The sequence below is a fragment of the Phytophthora cinnamomi genome (assembly GCF_018691715.1).
Source record: "Phytophthora cinnamomi strain GKB4 chromosome Unknown Contig92, whole genome shotgun sequence".
Lineage (NCBI taxonomy): Eukaryota > Oomycota > Peronosporomycetes > Peronosporales > Peronosporaceae > Phytophthora > Phytophthora cinnamomi.
The window spans coordinates 1,968,878-1,985,763 of NW_027151025.1; the positions used below are offsets into that span (position 1 = coordinate 1,968,878).

Consider the following 16,886-nt stretch of genomic DNA (forward strand, 5'->3'; position numbering starts at 1 on the left):
CTCGGGAGGATCTATAATTTATCACCAAAGATGCGATATTTGCCGAGGTGCCGACCAACTCCCTAGATGACCTACACGTACTGTATACTCGTTCTGGAGTCCTATCGATCTGCCGCATAGCCAATACAGTGGAGATGAGCAAAATCAACCAAATTGGATCGCATTCACCTGTTGTTGTCGCACAAGAGTGATTGATCCCAAGGTAAATACTGCGTTGAAACGCTGATACGATTGAAATGAAGGTTCCTCTACTTGATATGGGATTATTATAGGAAGAAACACATCGAAAACGTGAAGCTTGAACCTTAAAAGGGCACATTGGTCCTTCAGCAAGAATGCAGCAATAAAGCTATGTCGTAAGGAGATAGGGGGGGGGGGGGGGGGGGGGCATTAGTTGAGTGAACGAACACGCGTGTACTTGGTTTGTTCTATCAAACACGGATTGGTCGTGCTCTGGCGCACTGCATCGGATCGACCGAGGGATCATTTCCGAGCTGACGACTTACACGCAATCGTTCTGGTTGACATGAAATTTGCCCGTTTTCGAGTCTTCGCAGCCACACTCACTCGTGTTGGGGTCCTTGATGCAACCCGTGCCGACACCCAGCGCAGTTCCGTTGATTTTGACACTGTTCACATACACATACATGAGAACTAGCTGGTCTCAGCAACGGGCGGAACATGGCAATGACTTACCCGGCCCAGAAGAACGTCCAGCAGTCCTTGTTGGCGACCATTTGGGGGTTCACCTTGCACGTGTAGGCGTAGCAGTCACCGTACGGGTAGCCGTGATTGCCGTCGTACTGGTGATCCTGCTTGAAGACAGCGTAGGTCTGCTTTTCGTGGGTACGCGTGTTGTACGAGCACTCAGCGGCCTGGATGGCCGTGGACACCTTGGTAACCTTGCAGTTATGCAACTTAGGACACTTGCCCTTTAAGTTGGCGTGGCACGGGTCCAGAGTCGCATTCACAAGAGCGGGGGCAACGAGGAGGACGAGGGCAACAGAGAGGCGCATTTTGGTGAAGGACTTGCGGCGCTGACGGAAAATGGATGAATGAGCTGATGTTGAACACATCACCAACCTCGGATTGATACTGTATCAACCATTACAAAGTTTGTTGGTTTCGAGTGCCATCTGTGCCTGCTTGCTTGTGGTGGCCAAGCACTCAACTCGACGACGGACTGTGCCAGCTTTCCAGCTGTAGATGCATGTACATAATAATATTGTGTATATTACTGGTATGTATCTATCGTATTGGCAACAATTTCTTGCTCGCTTAGGTTGCAACCTTCCTACAGCACGCAAACAATAGTGCTGTGCCTTAGATTGAGATGGTGCGCCACGACCATGCAGCGGTTGTCTCTCGCTCGACGTGGCTACATCAAGTCCTTCACAGACACGGCTCTACCACAAACAGCCAAACGACGCTGTTTCGACTCTAAAACTGTATTTACACAATCTAATCTCGACTGCACGTAGCTCAGCCCAGTTCTATGGTACATGAACCCCTCGATAATAAAACGGTTTCTAATCGAGTATTGCGAACACCGAAGTTGCGAAGCAGCAGACAGGTTTCTGGTGCTTGGTGGCTTTAACGCTTTGCCAGATCCAACAAATACCGATGGATACATGTTGTGCTCCTCGAACGCCGTACAATAAAAGTGTTTGATGTCGTACCTCCATCCTTACAATACATATGGCTGTTTCGTGAGCCGAAACTTTGTCAACTCAACAACAACGCCCGCTGAACGAGCGTAATTTTTGTGTTGGAATAGTGCGTGCGGTGTACTACTCTTAACATGTACTACAACTAATATCTAGTACATGAACGTGCACAACAGCTCTCATGTAAGTGGAGCTTGCTGCATCACCTGTATGTCCATTTGAAGGAGTTTATATTTGCAGAGCGTGGGACATACGAAAATGGTTGTTTTTTTTATTTTCGATTGCTGCCCTATGAATATTTGCTGTAAGCAAAAACACGCACAAGTCAATGTCTCTTGGATTCGTATTCCAATGGGGCAACCAAGTCCAACGTCAGCACCCCGTTGAAGTGTCGTCGAACGTCCCGGTTTACAAGATCGAGGAGGTGGTTAAAGCCACACTTCAACGAATCGGAGAGTTCGGCGGGGCTAACTGCACTGGAGCATTTACGCCGTAGGAAGCGAAGCATCCGCAAGGCCTGATCGAGCGTTCGGTTCTCCACTTCAACTAAAATCCGCGAGTAGATTGCATCAAAAGCGGCTGGTTGTGTCCGAATATTGCAACTAGCAATCAGGTGTTCGTCGTCGCACTCCTCGTCAACAAAGCGAACCTGGAGACTCTCCACGAGATTCGCGTATAAAGCCTCTATAGTCGGTAGTACAACAGGGAATGGCTTCTTTTTCGCAGTTTGGTCGGGACTACTGTCGGCTGGGGCTCGCGGTCTCGGTATGGGGGCAACCGTTGACGTGGGTCTGCGCTTCTTCGCATACCGGTCAATTTCTCTGCGGATAGCAAACGGGAGGGAATGGTAGACCTCGGAGTCCACTTGGGACAATCGAATGTCATTCAGTGCGTCTTCTCTCCCCGAGTCTACTGCAGGACTCTGCGCCGCACGGGCAAGTCTGCTGTTTGACTTGGAATCAAATATGTTCCGTGCTGGATGTTTCCGTCGAAGCGAAGCCTTTCCGTTGGTCTTTCGTGTGGGTTGAGGTAGTCGGGCTTGTTGAGCAGCAGGGGCACCAGCCTTGGAGCCTTGGTCATACGAAGCCAGAATTTCGTGGCGAAGCTTCTCGGGTAGCTCTTCCAGCACGTCCATATTGATCTGAGAGAAGGTTGTACCAGCAAAGTCACGCCTCTCCGTGTTTGGTCTTGGTTCTTCTACACTTTTTGTCTCTTGATCAACTTGGTCATTCACGGATTTTTGTTGAGCTGCTGTATTTCCTGAAGAGTCTTTCAACCAAGCCTTGAAAAGTTGCCCACTTTTATGGTTTCTGCTTGGAGCATCAGAAACGAGCTTCGTAGCCTGGACGCCAACTCCACGTAGCTCTTCACTTGGGAAGTTAAATTGGCGAAGAAGCTCAACGCACGCTGTTCCTATTACATTTTGGTCATCTGTTGCTTCAGACAGCACTTGGCTCTTGGAGAAATTATCACACACACCATGGCCCATAAACTTGGATGGCTCGATCGGAGCACCTTCCCGCCGTTTCTTGATGAGCAACGTTAAACACGTCGTCCGCACCTTGAGATTCCGAAGACGGTGGCTGAGCTCCTCGCCCAGAGCCATCAAGAATATAGCCGCATCTTCCCACTTTTCAAAGCGAATGCCGAAATTCACGACAGCGGAAACACTTTTACGCATCATATTAGACTCCACAGACAAAGGACGCAAATCGATCCCACGAGCGTAGTTGTACAGCATCTCCCCCGATGCTTTTCCGAGAGATCGCACCAGTTCGCCTTTAGTCATCGAGATCACCTGTCCAACCTCTTCGATCCCTAGGTCATCCAACTTCGCTCCTGTCTTGTATCCCACTCCAGGGAGATCGCTAACCTTCAGCGAAAGCATGAATTCTTCTGCTTGACTACGATCACCGATTTGGTACATGCCATCCGGCTTTGCCTTCTTAGAGCACAGTTTGGCCAGCAGTACGTTAAAGGAGATACCAACACTGGCAGGACACCCGGTCTGCTGGAAGATCTGCTGTCGAATCAGCTTCGCCTTTTCCATCCCGTCGGTTCCTTTTCTAAACTCGAGGAACGCTTCATCACAGCTCACCGCCTGCACGTACGGAGTGTGAGCGAAGAAAATGTCGTAAATCTGAAACGACACGCGCTGAATGGCGTCGAATTGGTACGGCAGCACAACTAATTCAGGACACAATTCCTTTGCCGTCTGCATGAACATGCCTGCGCCGACACCTTTCGCTCGAGCCAAGTAGCTACACGACGATATTTCGGAAGACCCAGCGTTCCCAGAGTGCGCGACGGCAACAGGCACCTTCTGTAGCTCCGGCCGTCCTCTCACAGCGACCGCCACGAAGAAGCAGTCCATGTCCACGTGGAGAATCACTCGATCACTAGACGAAGCTGGCGCTCTCGCCACGGGTCCGCCCATGTACTTGGCTTGGAACCCGGCAGCTTTCTGCTGGAACGTGGCTCTCCATGTGCCAATATGATGCAAGCGGGACTTGGCGAAGAAGTGCCGGACGAACTCCGGTCCATCTCTCGTCGAATTGGTCCACAGCTTGGTCGTCGAGCTCGCAGGCGGCAAAGCTGGCGGGTCTTCTTCAGGCACATCCTCTCCGTCCTCGTCCTCCTCGTCCTCCCCACCGGCCAGGACACCCGGTTCACCACTACCAACTTCATTTCCTGTAGTTCCACAAATGGCGTGTTTAGACGCTGGATCGGCAGCACCAGCACCAGCACTGGGCGCTCGCTTGTCCTCAAGTTCAACTGCAACACCGACATGACTCTCCGAGCCCTTGGCCAATGAACTTGACAGCGACGACGCCGACAAGCTCAAGATGCTGCTCTGGGTCGGGTCGGCGAAGCCCGCGTACAGGAATTGCTGCACCGGCAGCAGCTTCCGCTGCTCGATGCTCTGCACGACCCAGTCCGGGTGCACGACCGGCAGCGGCTTCCTGGCGCGCCTGCCAAGGCAAGGCAGGACAGCACAGCACTCACGACCCAGTAAGTCACTCCTTACTCGGGACTAGGGCAACTTCAACTTCAACTTTCACGTGGCACGCACTTAAGTTGCAGCAGCTTGGACGCCGGCAGGTGAGTGGCTAAAATGTGGGTCACGCGGCCCGTCTCGTAGTGCTCGAAGCCGCCGCCGTGCAGCAACATAAGCCGGCGCAGCTCCTCCTTGCCGGGCACCGTGTAGCCATCTACATACACGTGCACGCCGCGGAACAGCGTCGCTGCTGCGCCCTCCGCCTCCGAGGCCGCGCTCTCGTTCTGCCCGCGCAGCTTCTGGATCTTGTGCGACATGTACACGCCGAAGCTGCCGTCATGGTGCTCGCCCAGGCGCTTCCTGCCGGCGTCGGCCTCGCCGCCTCGGCGTCGCATGCCTGCTGGCGGTCTATCATCGGCCCGTTTTCCTCCACCACCGCGTTTTCCACCAATCCCAGCCCCCTCAGCGACACACCCGCCCTCCCATTGGTCCAAATCGCCCGACCCAGTGAAAAGCCGTCCTGCCCTGCCCGCCGGTCATTCCGCAACGTCCGTCTGACCAGCCATGGCGCCCATCACCACGACGCTCGGCGAGCGCGACGCGTTCCTGCAGCCGTCGGCGCCCAAGCCCGTGGCGCACAGCAGCAGCAGCAGCGACGGCGAGGCGAAGGAGCAGACGCTGGCGCGCCTGTCCATGGCGCTGCCCTCGCGCGCGCCCGACGACCACGAGCGCGACGCCGCCAAGCTGCAGCAGATGGCGGCGGCCGTGACGACGCTGCTCGAGTGCATCGGCGAGGACCCGCAGCGCGAGGGGCTGCTGAAGACGCCCATGCGCATGGCCAAGGCGCTGCTGTACAACACCAAGGGCTACGGCCAGAGCCTGGCCGACGTGCTGAACGAGGCCGTGTTCGAGGAGGACCACGACGAGATGGTCATCGTGCGCGACATCGACCTGTACTCCATGTGCGAGCACCACATGGTGCCGTTCACGGGCAAGGTGCACATCGGCTACATCCCCAACGGCAAGGTGCTGGGGCTCAGCAAGCTGGCCAGAGTCAGCGAGGTCTTCTCGCGCCGCCTGCAGGTGCAGGAGCGGCTCACCAAGCAGATCGCCAACGCCATCATGGGCGTCATCGAGCCCAAGGGCGTGGCCGTGGTCATCGAGGCCACGCACATGTGCATGGTCATGCGCGGCGTCGAGAAGAGCGGCGCCAGCACCGTCACCAGCAGCGTGCTGGGCGTGTTCAAGAGCGACCCGCGCACGCGCAGCGAGTTCATGTCGCTCATCCACAGCAGGAGATAAAGGACGACAGCGCTGGCATGTCGCAACGGCGTGTGCTCTGCTCGGCGGAGTGTAACCAGAGGAGGAGGGGGAGGAAGACCCAGTAGACGGACCCACTTTTGCTTATCGCCGCCGAGCCGAGGAGACTTAGAAATACGCCCTTCCGACAGGCGCGCTTGTTAATAGCTAACGCTTTTGCTGTTTTGCTTTGAAGGAGTGGAGGTCGGGCAGATGAGTGTATTCAACCAGGGGGTGCAAGTGATGTTGTCTGATAACTACTGTAGTTGTAAGATGTGTGCCAGGCCTCACGAGTAGTCCGAGTCGACGGCCTGGATGAACGCGATGTAGTTGACGTCGTTGGTCACTTTGCGCCCGTCGCGGTGCGCGAACTGGTGCGTGAGCTGCTGCACCTCGGCGGGCTTCAGCGACAGCTGCATCATATCGAGCACGGCCGCGTACTGGAATTTTGTCACGCGCGTGACGTTGTTATGGTCGTAGTCCTGGAAGTACGGCTTCATGTGCAGGCGGCGGTGGTTCACCTCGTTGCGCAATCGCTCCAGGATGAGCTTCGTGGGCTCGTCCAAGCCGTCTTGCTGTTGCTCGCCAATGATGCCGGCGGTCGGAGCTGGCACGCCGTGAGAGAAGTCAAGAGCCTCCATGAAAGTTCTCCAGTCGATCTTGTCCGGGTTCCTCGCCGAGCGGAAGTGCAGACTCAACGTCTGGATATCCGAGGCGTCCAGCACGCATCCACTGCGATTCAGCGCTGTGTGGAACTTGGCCACCGTGATCTCGCCGGAACGCAGCTTGTCGCCTTCTGCGATGAACTCTTTTAGGCGGATACGCTTGGAGCTCAGCTGCCGCCGAATCTCGGCGAGAAGCTGCGATAGATCCGCTGCACCGGCGAGGTTGTCTCGAGCCCTCCGCCTGTTGGCGTCGTGGTTCATGACACCGCCTTGGTACAGCTCCTGGCGGAACGCGACACTGCCCGGTAGAACGAGGTTCCGGAGGTCTTCACTGCTCGCATTGTTCGTATAGCCCCCGAGGATGTGAAGCGCTTGTAGGAAGGCACGGTAGTTCACATCGCAGATGGAACTTAGCGTTGCACTCGTTCCGGTTGCTGCCTGCTCCCGGAACTTGATCAGCAAAAGCCGCGAGTCCGAAGCTTGAGCAGGCAGCAGAGCAAACATTGACAGCACGCGCTCAAACTTCGTCGCAGAAATGAAGCCTTGTTTTGAGCGGTCGAAGTCCTCAAACGCTGGTTTGATCTCCATGCGCTGGCGGTCGATGGATCGCTTCATGGTGAGTAAGACCCTTTTCACTTCATCTTCCTCCGCTGGAGTAAGGTCTTTATCGACGACAACGCCACCAAACTGCCCTTCACGGGTCTCCAACGTTTTCAAGTCTTGGTGTGGCTTCTGCTCCAGCCCCTTCACCGTGAACACACTCTCCACATCATCGACGAAGGCTTTCCACGCGATCCAGTGCTTCCCCATACTATCGACTTCTTTGCACGCATATTCATCTCCAAGCAACGTCATCTCTTCCCGGGACAGGAGGAAGCCCGCAGCGTTCAACCCTGCACAGAACTGAGCGGCAGTGATCTTGCCATGTCGAAGTTTGTCGAAATCTCGGTAGTACTCTTCCAGGCGAATTCGATCACGCTTGATAGTCTGCTTGATGTACCGGATAAGCATCGGCACCGATCGAACATGCGTCTCGGCCGCAGTCTCCTCGAATGTGTCAGCATGTAGCTTTGACGGTGCAATGATCTCCGATACGACGCCACCTCGCGAGGACGGACGACTACTCGAACGCTGGTTATCATTTCCCCAGTTTTCAAGGTCGTAGCAGAACGTGACGTAGTTTACGAAGCGTTCTCCATGAGAACTCGAGTATCGTTGCAGTAGCGCCCGCCTTTCACTCTCGCCGTTCAGCGTCAGTTTGAACATGGCCATCACGCGGAAGAACTGGTCGACCGTGATGTGTTCACGTCTGCCCTTATCGAAGTCTTGGAAAGTTGGCTTGACCAGAACTCGCCGAGTGGAACAAAACGTGTGAAGCCGCTGCATCATAGCCTGGTGAACCTCTGCGTCCGAGTCTGTCAGCGACCCGCGCATCGCTCGCGAGCATTTATCCGCAGTCGAGTGGTTGGTGGCCTTGGTGATCGTGGCGAGGATGTCGTCAAAGTTGTTGTCCTTGAGCGATTCCAAGTTAGCCTTGCCTTCGATGTAGTTGCAGAACCGAATGTAGTCGACCTTCGTCGTATCCAACGTCTTTACACTCCCGTACTTCTGAACCAGCAAGTTCAAATCGTGGTCGGTCACTACGGGGAAGCACAGCTTCACACAGCGTCTGAACTGAGCCTCAGTGCACTTGCCCGTTCGTAGTTGATCGAAATCCGTGAAAAAGTTTTTCGTGCGAATCCGATCGCGGAGGACCAGCTCCGACAGCTCTGCCTCGAGTTCTTGGAGTGCACTGGAGTGGAAATCACTGTCACTAGCTCCTGGGGCTGATCGATGACGTCTCTCCGGCGAACGGGGCATCGCTACTTTCGTTCCCGCACCAGACGCACCGGGGCAGATATCAAAGTGCAGCGCCCGGTAATGCACGTCCAACTTGTCGCCATACGCCTTGAGCAGCACATCCATTTCGTCGGAAGATAACACCACGATGTCCGAGATATCTCGGACGAACTGCGGTCTGGTCACCTTGCCAGCGTTGCTTCGATCGAAGTCGTGAAACACGTCCTTCAGCACGATTCCCTTGTTCATCACCGCTGCGAAAATCTTCTGCTTCACGACCCCAAGCAAAGTGTCTTCCGAGGGAGTCAATGGTTCAAAGGCGAAAGACTTCACCACCGGCAAGTCGCTGTGAATGTTCGATTGGTGTGCAGGCTTGGCCTCCAGTCCTTTAACCGTGAACACCTTGTCCATCAAGTCGCAGAAACGACGGTAATCCACAAACGACGGATCGTCCGGGAGCCTGTATTTCGCAACGATGAGGTTGACTTCCGCGGTGGACAGGTGGAGACCGCTTACATCTAGCGCGCGCTTGAACTGCTCGGTCTTGATTTTCTTGACTCGGTGGATGTCGAATGTCTTCATGAACTCCTCCAGCCGGATGCGGCGTTGCTTGCATAGCACGCGGATCTTGGCCTTCAACGACCGAAATTCAGGAGAGCTGTGCATCTTGACTGCTGTCACGAGACTTGAAAAAGCCTGAACTGCTCGTGCTCCAGCCTTGGGGTAGATGCCGTACGAAGAACGTCGCGCTTGGCCCCACCATGCGAGTCTACACAACAGCAAAAATAGCGGCAAAACACCCACGCGAAAATAAAACCTGGAAACATATCCGTTCATAGCTCTTACTTAGGGTACGCATCAAAATTGCCTCACTCTCAATTCGCATCCACGGCAGGAATGTGCTCCGAGAAACGAGCGGCCTTGGAGATCTTGATGTCGGAGTACGGTGCGGCTTGCTCGACGTCCACGTAGTCCAGCGTCTTGAGCTGCAGAAGCTCGAAGAACAACGCGGCTGCAGTTCGTCGGTCTTGGGTCTTTTTGGTGAGCTGCTTGTACGTGACTTCCTCTTTGTTCTGAAGCGACTTCCGCAGCACCTTCATCACCTTCACAGTGTGAGGATGCCACTTGTGCTGGGCAGAGGTGGCATCTGCGTGGTCAATCTCGGGGACGCTGTTCGCCTCGGCACGAATGTCGTTCACTGCCCCCAGCTCGATATCCACATTGAGATCCTCCAAGTCTTGCTCCGCGGGCTCGAGTGGCGCTTCGATGCCGTAGTCTGGGAAGCCTTCCTCCTCGCGTTCACTGTGAGATTTCAACATATAACTATTCGTTAGCTCGTCTTATTCAGCATGCGCGCCTGTGTGCGAAAGTAAATAAATACACTTACGTTGTGGTTGGGCCCATATCGGCGAATTCAAAGTGCTGTTCCTCCTCGATGTCGTGCAGCATCGAGGCATCACATGAGCCCATCGTCACGTCCAAACCAGCCTGAACATAGCAGGTTTAACGTTAGATTTTGCTCCAAAAGCACAAATACCACTCGAGTAATAGCTTACAGAGGCCGAGCTGCGGCGCGAGCTTGTGCTCATACGACGAGTCAGTTCGATATCTTCCGTTTGATTCGTCTCCTTCTCCTTCGAACCGAAAGGGAACTTCCGCTTCTTCATGGTCACCTTGAACATACTCAGCAGCTCCTCCGACATGTTGATCATACACGGTCGGAAGAACATGTCCGCTCCAGCCTGCAGGTCAAACTCGCTCTTGCCTCCGGTTTTCGTCTTGTACGTGATTTCTCGCGTGCGGGTGATGTCGGAAGTGTCCTCCATCCCCTTCTTCAAAAATGCCGAGGTCAGCTCCGTGACGGTGTCACGCGCGATCTTCCTCTTCTTCTTGGGCCTGTTCGCCTCCACCTCCACGTTCACCAACGCCGCATCCAGCGACGCGCGCGTCGAGCCGTTGATGCTGACGTTGATGTCCGTGCTAATATCCAGCGTTCCGCCACTAATGTTCATCGGGTCGTCAATGGGGTTCTCCATCTCCAGTCCATTGTCGGCGGGCATCTCGAACGGCGCCTCGTTGAAGCCGAACTCCGGTTGCTCTGCATCCGCCAATAACGAGCTCCTGTCTGTGGATTTGTCTCCAGCGTTCATGATCCCCGAGTCGTCCAGCGGCACCACCGGGGCGTCGGCCTCACGGGCAACTTCAATGTCACTCACGGCGCTGATATCCAGCCCGGAGCTGCCGAAGTTGTCGTCCAGATCGAACGCCTGCCAGTCTCCTCCGAACGAGTCCTCCATATCAATAGCATCTGCAAAACACAAAACAAAGTCAGCACCAGGAAAAAAATATAACAAAAACAACAATAAAAATAAAAATTCTCACCTCTCTCCGCGAACGCATTGCTCTCCCGGATCCTGTCCAGCGGGTCCGCCAGCGTAATATCCTGGCGCCTCGCCACCGTCTGACTGGACGCCGCGACCCACTCGTCCAACGACGGCACTGAGATGGCCCTGCAGCAATAAGAAAAAAAAATACAAAATAATAATTAGTCGACCTATAAAAATTAATACTTGTCACCCCACCCCTATTTTAAATAATTATTTAACGCACTCCACCGAGTACGTGACCTCGACCTCGAACTCGCCGAAGTTGGCCACGTTGATGGCGTGCGGCGCGGCCTGCTGGCTGGCGGCGGGCAGGTCCACGACGCCCGGGCGGAAGGCCAGCTTGATCTTGACCAGCGCCTCGCTGCAGTCCGCGTACAGGTACTTGACCTTGCGCGAGTAGATGCGCACCACGCCCAGCAGCAGGTGGCCCGACACGCGCAGCGCCAGCGGCACCTGCGGGTTCAGGATGCTGTCCACGGAGCTGTGCACGTCTGCCGAGAAGATCTGCGCCTTGTTCAGCTTCTTGTCCCAGTGGGCCGCCAGCCAGATCTTGCCCAGCGGGCCCTTCTTGGCCAGGACGATCTGCGAGTAGAACATCGCGTCAAGACCCGGCAACAATGTCAACAATGGGCACTAACTGCTGTGTGTGGCAGCGTTGGGAATGGCGCCAAAACGTACTTGGTCGGAATCGCGGCTAAGTGCGATATTGGAACCTCTATTAATGAATGTTGACATTTGGGTCCTTAACAACTAGATATGACAGGGTTGTTGAGAGAGAGATTAGTATTGGTAAACATGTTTACAATTGTTATTGTGACGGAATCTGAAAGTGATTAACTATTATTGAGATGAAATTGAAATTGATATTATTGAGATGGAGAGGTGCAACTTGCACGGCAAAGGCAACTTGCAAAATGAAATGCACAGGGTGGCGAGTCAAACGGACAGGTTTCTCGGGGGAAGTAGGTCGAAGGGTGATGGCAGTAGTAAACTCGAGTCTTTCCACAACTTGACGTGGAATTTTCCGATTGCCCTCATTTGAAGAATCGATGGCACGATATTTACCGACTAGCAACGAAAAATACAGACTACGAAAGAATTCCGCGCCCAAGTCGAAAGCCCTACTTGGCAGTCGTGGCGCCGAGCTGCAGCCAGCACGAACGTGGAGCCTCGAGTCGTCCTCCCAGTGAGCCCAGACATGGAGGCCCAGTGGCGCAACCAACTGGCCACGACAAAAGACATCGTGGCAGACTTTGGACGGATGCTCGAGGAGGTGAAAGCTATCATCGCGGCCCAACAACGCAAACTCGAGCATCTGGAAGTGCAAATTGGCATGCTTCACAGGGTGAACGGGACGCTTCGAGGTAGGGTCACAGTTCTGGAAAAGAACAATCGTGCTTTTCACAGGGAGAACGGGACGCTTCAAACCAAAATCTCAGTTCTGCAAGAGGCGTTTCATGCCAAGACCAGATACTACGACAAGAAGTTGGCGGCCCAGTTCGCGACGACCACGAATCACGCCAAGTCGATTGCGTCGCTGATGAAACACCATGGGCGGGCTCAAGATGTCAGCCTACGCGGTACGCTGGATAAGTACCGGGAGAAGCTCCTGCAAAAACTACCCAAGCGCAGGAAGAAAGAGAGCAAGGCTTCTTGGATCAAGCGCATGAAAGCGGCTACACAGAATTCGCTGGACCGGTTTGTGCTCGACGAGTACCACGCGGTCTCTGGCCGCATCCACGAATTACCCTCTCAGGATGAAGCTGAGGAGGCCATGACGCGTATTCACCCATCAGACAAGCACCGGGTTGACATGTATGCCGCGTTGTTCGCCGGCTTGTATCCGGGACGTGCCAACTGACGCAGCCTTCTTACAACATGTCCCCGCAGATTCCGTTGCCGCAGGCAGTTCCTAGTTTTTAATTTGATGCGTGTTTGAAGCGTAGCGGTATTCATCTTTCTTGGTGACGAATTGGCATTAGACCTCGAGATCGTTGGTCTTATTCTAGTATTTCAGAAGAAGATAGAGTAATCGCAGTCCCGGTTCCTGCGCACTCGATGGAAGAGATCGAAGCCAAGAAACGCGCACAAGCGCCCGCAGCTACAAAATTCAACTCGCAACATTCCACGAATGCTGCACACGTGGTGGACTTCCTCTGTCTGGCTGGCCTCCCGCACCGCAGGCTGTAGAACTCGTGCCGCAATGTTGAATGCATCGTTGACGCACTCGTGGGGTTCTCGTCCCGCTTGGTATCGCAGTACACGACGAAATTTTGTGGCAACTTGGCCGACGTATCGGTGCCAAGTTTTCTGTATGTACCCGACTCGGTGTGACGCGCAACGCGATGGGGAAACATGGTTCGCAAATAAAGCCTGACGGCCGGGTACAGTGCCTCTGACAAGCGGGCATGGCGGTTAAATACCGACGGGACTACGTTAGGGCACAGGAGTTTTCCCTAGTTGTTCTCGTGGCCAAGAATTGGAGCTGCTATAGATTGTGAGGGTGCCCCGAGCCCGCAGCCCGGAGTGGCCGTGCAGCACCGGGAACTCTCATGTCATCGTCATCTTGACAAATGCCAGACCGAGATTTCCTTCATGTATCTCTTTGCACGGTGGGGGGCTGCTTCGATTGCTCTTCTTGCTTGATATCGGATCCAAGAATCGGATAGCTGCATTGTAAATCACAACTTGCGTCAAACGTTGTGAAAGTCGTCCCGAGGACGTGAGAATTCATCCAGACAACGAAATCCTTTTCCTTCATTGATGGACGTTATTCACCGCGCGTGGGCGAGCAGTAGCTCGTAGGCCTGTAGGATCTGCTTGAAGACGGCTTCGGCCTCCGGGTCCTGGTTGCAGTCCGGGTGCCACTCGAGCGCCTTGGCTCGGAACGCGTCCTTGACCTGCTGCTGCGAGAGCGAGACCTTGTCAACCGGCGCTGCATCGATGCCCAGAATCCCCAGCGCCTGGCGGACGTCCGCCTCGCTGGCCGCCAAGTGGCGTGGGTCGTCGTCGCCCGGCCGCCGCCGCTGCCTGGCGCGGAACTTGCGCGGGTCGAAGTTGAACCAGTTGAAGGGGCAGGTGCTGCACGCCACGTCCCAGCCGCACAGCAGGCAGCAGAACTCGAGCTGCTGGCGCTGCAGCGCCGAGTGCGTCGACACGCCCGAGCGGTCGCCGCTCTCCTCGCCCCGCTTGGCGTCGCTGTGCACGACGCTGTAGTTGCGCACCCGTGGGGGGCCTATGGGGGTCAAAGCGGCGCGACGCAGAGCGCGGCGGGGCAGCATGAAGCTACAGAGAACGATCTCTCTAGGCAGTGAAGACGACGGCGAAGATGCAGATCTGACGGGCGCGTGGCCGTGACCCAATGAGCGCCGACTATATGCGCATGGTGCAGTGCTCGGAGACCCCTTCGTCGTTACAAGAGCTCTCCCCCGCGATTCCCGTGGCCGCGGGCAGGGGATGAATGAAGGAATGAGAACATTGCTCTCAACCGTTGCAGTTGGTTCACCACAAGAACCTTTCGGGGCTTGAAGTCGTCGACACCACAAGTGACTGGAGCACCTGGTTGTGCTCCTTCTCGACCAGGTGCATCAGAGAGAGAGAGAGAGAGAATGGAGAGGAGATGCGGCCGGGCGACATAACCAGCCGCCGTCCCACCGACAGCCCCGAGTCTCTGCCAGCGCCGTGACTGGTTCGCCCGGCTGCATCACCCGCTGCTGCTTCCTGCTCTTGGAACGAGCGTGGCATTCCTGCAACGTCTAAATCCGTCGCCAAGGTCTCTGCTCCGCTCCTGCTTGAAGACAGATAGAGCGACCGACCGACAGCCATGGCTCCGTCCGTCGTGGGATCGCCCGTGGCGCCGTTCCTGGACCTGTCGATGCAGTCGCAGTCCCCCACGGTCTCGGGGGTGCGGCGCGGCCTGGACCTGCTGGGCGACGGCAAGACGCCCGTGACGCTGGACCCGCCCACGGAGCAGCAGCTGCTGCCGTTCGAGAGCATGTTCCAGTTCGAGCGCATCAAGTGGCCGCTGGGCTTTGGCCACCTGCTGCTGCTGCTCTACACGCCGTTCGGGCTGCTCCTGCTGCTGCTGCGCGGCTTGAGCTGCTTCTTGGTGGCTCTCGCGCTGCCGCGCGTGTGCTCCGAGGACCAGATCGACCGGTGGCGACTCGCCCGAGTCTTCGTCTGGCTCACGGGCACCCGCGTGCGGCGCGTGGACGAGCACCTGTTCGAGAGGGGCGAGGACCGGGCCGACATCATCGTGTCCAACCACATCAGCGAGTTCGACGCCATCGCCATGCTCGACATCACTCCGGCCTACATCTTGGGCTACGACTTCTACAAGAAGATGCTGTTCTTCAAGCTGCTGGGCGACAAGGCCGGGCTCGTGTACGTGCCCTACGTGTCGAGGCAGCAGGGCAACGGAGCCGGACGCGATGCCGTGCGGCAGATTATCGTTGAACGACTAGCGAGAGGCAACAAACCGCTGGCTGCGTTTCCGGAGGTAAGAGGGGTGTTTTTGGGGTAGATGTCGGTACTGATGTCTATGTGCTGGTTTTTGGATTCCATTTAGGGCGGACTCACGAACGGGAGGAAGGGTCTGCTGCAGTACCACAAGTTCCTCTTCTCGCTGGAGAAGACAGTGCAGCCGCTTGCTATCCGGGCGTCGGATGGGCCTTTTGTGAGTAGTTCTGGGTTTCAGCGCTACCTTGCTACTATTTTACTGATTTGTGTTTGGCTTCTTGGCAGCCGGTGAACATCAACGACGAGACCAGCACGTTCCTGGCCAACGTATTGTGGTACCTGTTTGTGCCGTGGCATACCTACACGGTGCAGTTTCTGCCTTGTACCAAGGCAGCTCCGGGGGAAGACCCCCTCGTTGTAGCACAACGAGTGATGAAGGCGACGGCTGACGCTCTGGAGCAGCAGGCGTCTCCGTTCATGTATCGTGACAAGATTGCATACACCAGGTATAAGACGCATCAACGCAAGAAAAGCAGGAGGTGAAAGGTAAATCCACAGCCTAGAAAAAATCCTACTGTACACAAACATCTCTGATATTACGAATCATGTTAAATGGAATGTTACCACGGATCGGGTCATGTATATAGCGTAAGCTGTCAATCAGAACACTTTTTTACGCTGACAGTTGAAAGAAAATTTGTCGATTGGTGTACTCGAGTCACATTTCAATACGATTATCCCATGCACTTAATTCTTCCGTATCGTTCCAAGCCGTTGCAAGCCTTCAGCTTCCAATTGCGCACATTCTGGGGGTATCACGATGAGTCCTCGTGACAGACGAGTGAGGGCCAAAGTAAACGCTGCCGCAGTTGAAAAGTTTGCAGGCCGTGAGCCGTAATACAGCACTGAACGATAAATCCCACAAACCACCGATAGCTGTATCTACGGCGTCTGCGATCGAGAAGCAGTGTAGTACACGACTGTCGGTCCGTTAATCCTAAACTTACAGAGTAAAATCGAGTTCTACCACCAACTCTACTGAGCTGGCGAGGAGTTCACAAGCTTTTCGTTAAGAAGCAGCCTTCCTAGCGCGTTTGTGGCCTCGACAACGTCTTCGGTCCCTGCCTCCAGCGTGAACCGAGTAAATTGCTTGGAACAGTCGTCCTGTGTTGGACCCGAACTGAAGTGCATCGGCACGTGATAAATAACCAGTCTAAGCAATGTCTCTGGTAGTGAGGAACTCGTCAAGGGGGTCGCGACACACCACCCCGTCCAGTCAGCGTGCATGCCAGTGAACAGGCCTTCACCTTCAGTAAACGACCGCCACACAACCACCGTTTTGCCATCTTCATCGTAGCGTCGACTCACAACGCGCTGCAGAACCGACACAACTCGACCAGATTTCAGTTGAGTGGTGTTGCGAAACTTGAATGCCAGTGTGTTGGGAGGGCCGAGGTAAGCTTGTCGGCCTTCTTGGCGATGTTGCAAACTCCCGACCGTCCAAAGTGTATCGCTCGTTTCCTTAAAGCCGAATGGCATGGTCTGTTTGTCCACAAACGTGTAGAAACCATTC

The 16,886-nt window shown here is 55.1% G+C and overlaps 7 protein-coding genes across 7 annotated transcripts; 3 read left to right on the plus strand and 4 right to left on the minus strand.

The window, feature by feature from the left end:
• Window positions 1-502: 502 nt before the first annotated feature.
• Window positions 503-5,060, minus strand: IUM83_03068 (DNA repair protein REV1; the record flags this gene model as incomplete). Its single annotated transcript, XM_067927044.1, has 4 exons — window positions 503-629; window positions 697-1,037; window positions 3,229-4,639; window positions 4,741-5,060. 4 exons carry the CDS (start codon window positions 5,058-5,060, stop codon window positions 503-505), a joined length of 2,199 nt encoding a protein of 732 aa, XP_067784034.1.
• A 169-nt stretch (window positions 5,061-5,229) lies between these two features.
• IUM83_03069 (GTP cyclohydrolase I) lies at window positions 5,230-5,967 on the plus strand (the record flags this gene model as incomplete). The annotated part of the gene is made up of 1 exon (XM_067927045.1): window positions 5,230-5,967. One exon carries the CDS (start codon window positions 5,230-5,232, stop codon window positions 5,965-5,967), a length of 738 nt encoding a protein of 245 aa, XP_067784033.1.
• Window positions 5,968-6,432: 465 nt separating this feature from the next.
• On the minus strand, window positions 6,433-9,134 carry IUM83_03070 (ef hand family protein; the record flags this gene model as incomplete). Its single annotated transcript, XM_067927046.1, has 2 exons — window positions 6,433-6,571; window positions 6,664-9,134. The coding sequence occupies 2 exons, from the start codon at window positions 9,132-9,134 to the stop codon at window positions 6,433-6,435; spliced, it is 2,610 nt and encodes an 869-aa protein (XP_067784258.1).
• A 209-nt stretch (window positions 9,135-9,343) lies between these two features.
• IUM83_03071 (Double-strand-break repair protein rad21) lies at window positions 9,344-11,452 on the minus strand (the record flags this gene model as incomplete). Its single annotated transcript, XM_067927047.1, has 5 exons — window positions 9,344-9,770; window positions 9,856-9,956; window positions 10,025-10,776; window positions 10,851-10,978; window positions 11,079-11,452. 5 exons carry the CDS (start codon window positions 11,450-11,452, stop codon window positions 9,344-9,346), a joined length of 1,782 nt encoding a protein of 593 aa, XP_067784313.1.
• A 601-nt stretch (window positions 11,453-12,053) lies between these two features.
• Window positions 12,054-12,716, plus strand: IUM83_03072 (uncharacterized protein; the record flags this gene model as incomplete). The annotated part of the gene is made up of 1 exon (XM_067927048.1): window positions 12,054-12,716. The coding sequence occupies one exon, from the start codon at window positions 12,054-12,056 to the stop codon at window positions 12,714-12,716; it is 663 nt and encodes a 220-aa protein (XP_067784404.1).
• A 913-nt stretch (window positions 12,717-13,629) lies between these two features.
• On the minus strand, window positions 13,630-14,136 carry IUM83_03073 (molecular chaperone DnaJ; the record flags this gene model as incomplete). The annotated part of the gene is made up of 1 exon (XM_067927049.1): window positions 13,630-14,136. The coding sequence occupies one exon, from the start codon at window positions 14,134-14,136 to the stop codon at window positions 13,630-13,632; it is 507 nt and encodes a 168-aa protein (XP_067784283.1).
• Window positions 14,137-14,678: 542 nt separating this feature from the next.
• IUM83_03074 (Ancient ubiquitous protein 1) lies at window positions 14,679-15,856 on the plus strand (the record flags this gene model as incomplete). Its single annotated transcript, XM_067927050.1, has 3 exons — window positions 14,679-15,353; window positions 15,423-15,530; window positions 15,599-15,856. The coding sequence occupies 3 exons, from the start codon at window positions 14,679-14,681 to the stop codon at window positions 15,854-15,856; spliced, it is 1,041 nt and encodes a 346-aa protein (XP_067784403.1).
• Between the last annotated feature and the right edge of the window lie 1,030 nt (window positions 15,857-16,886).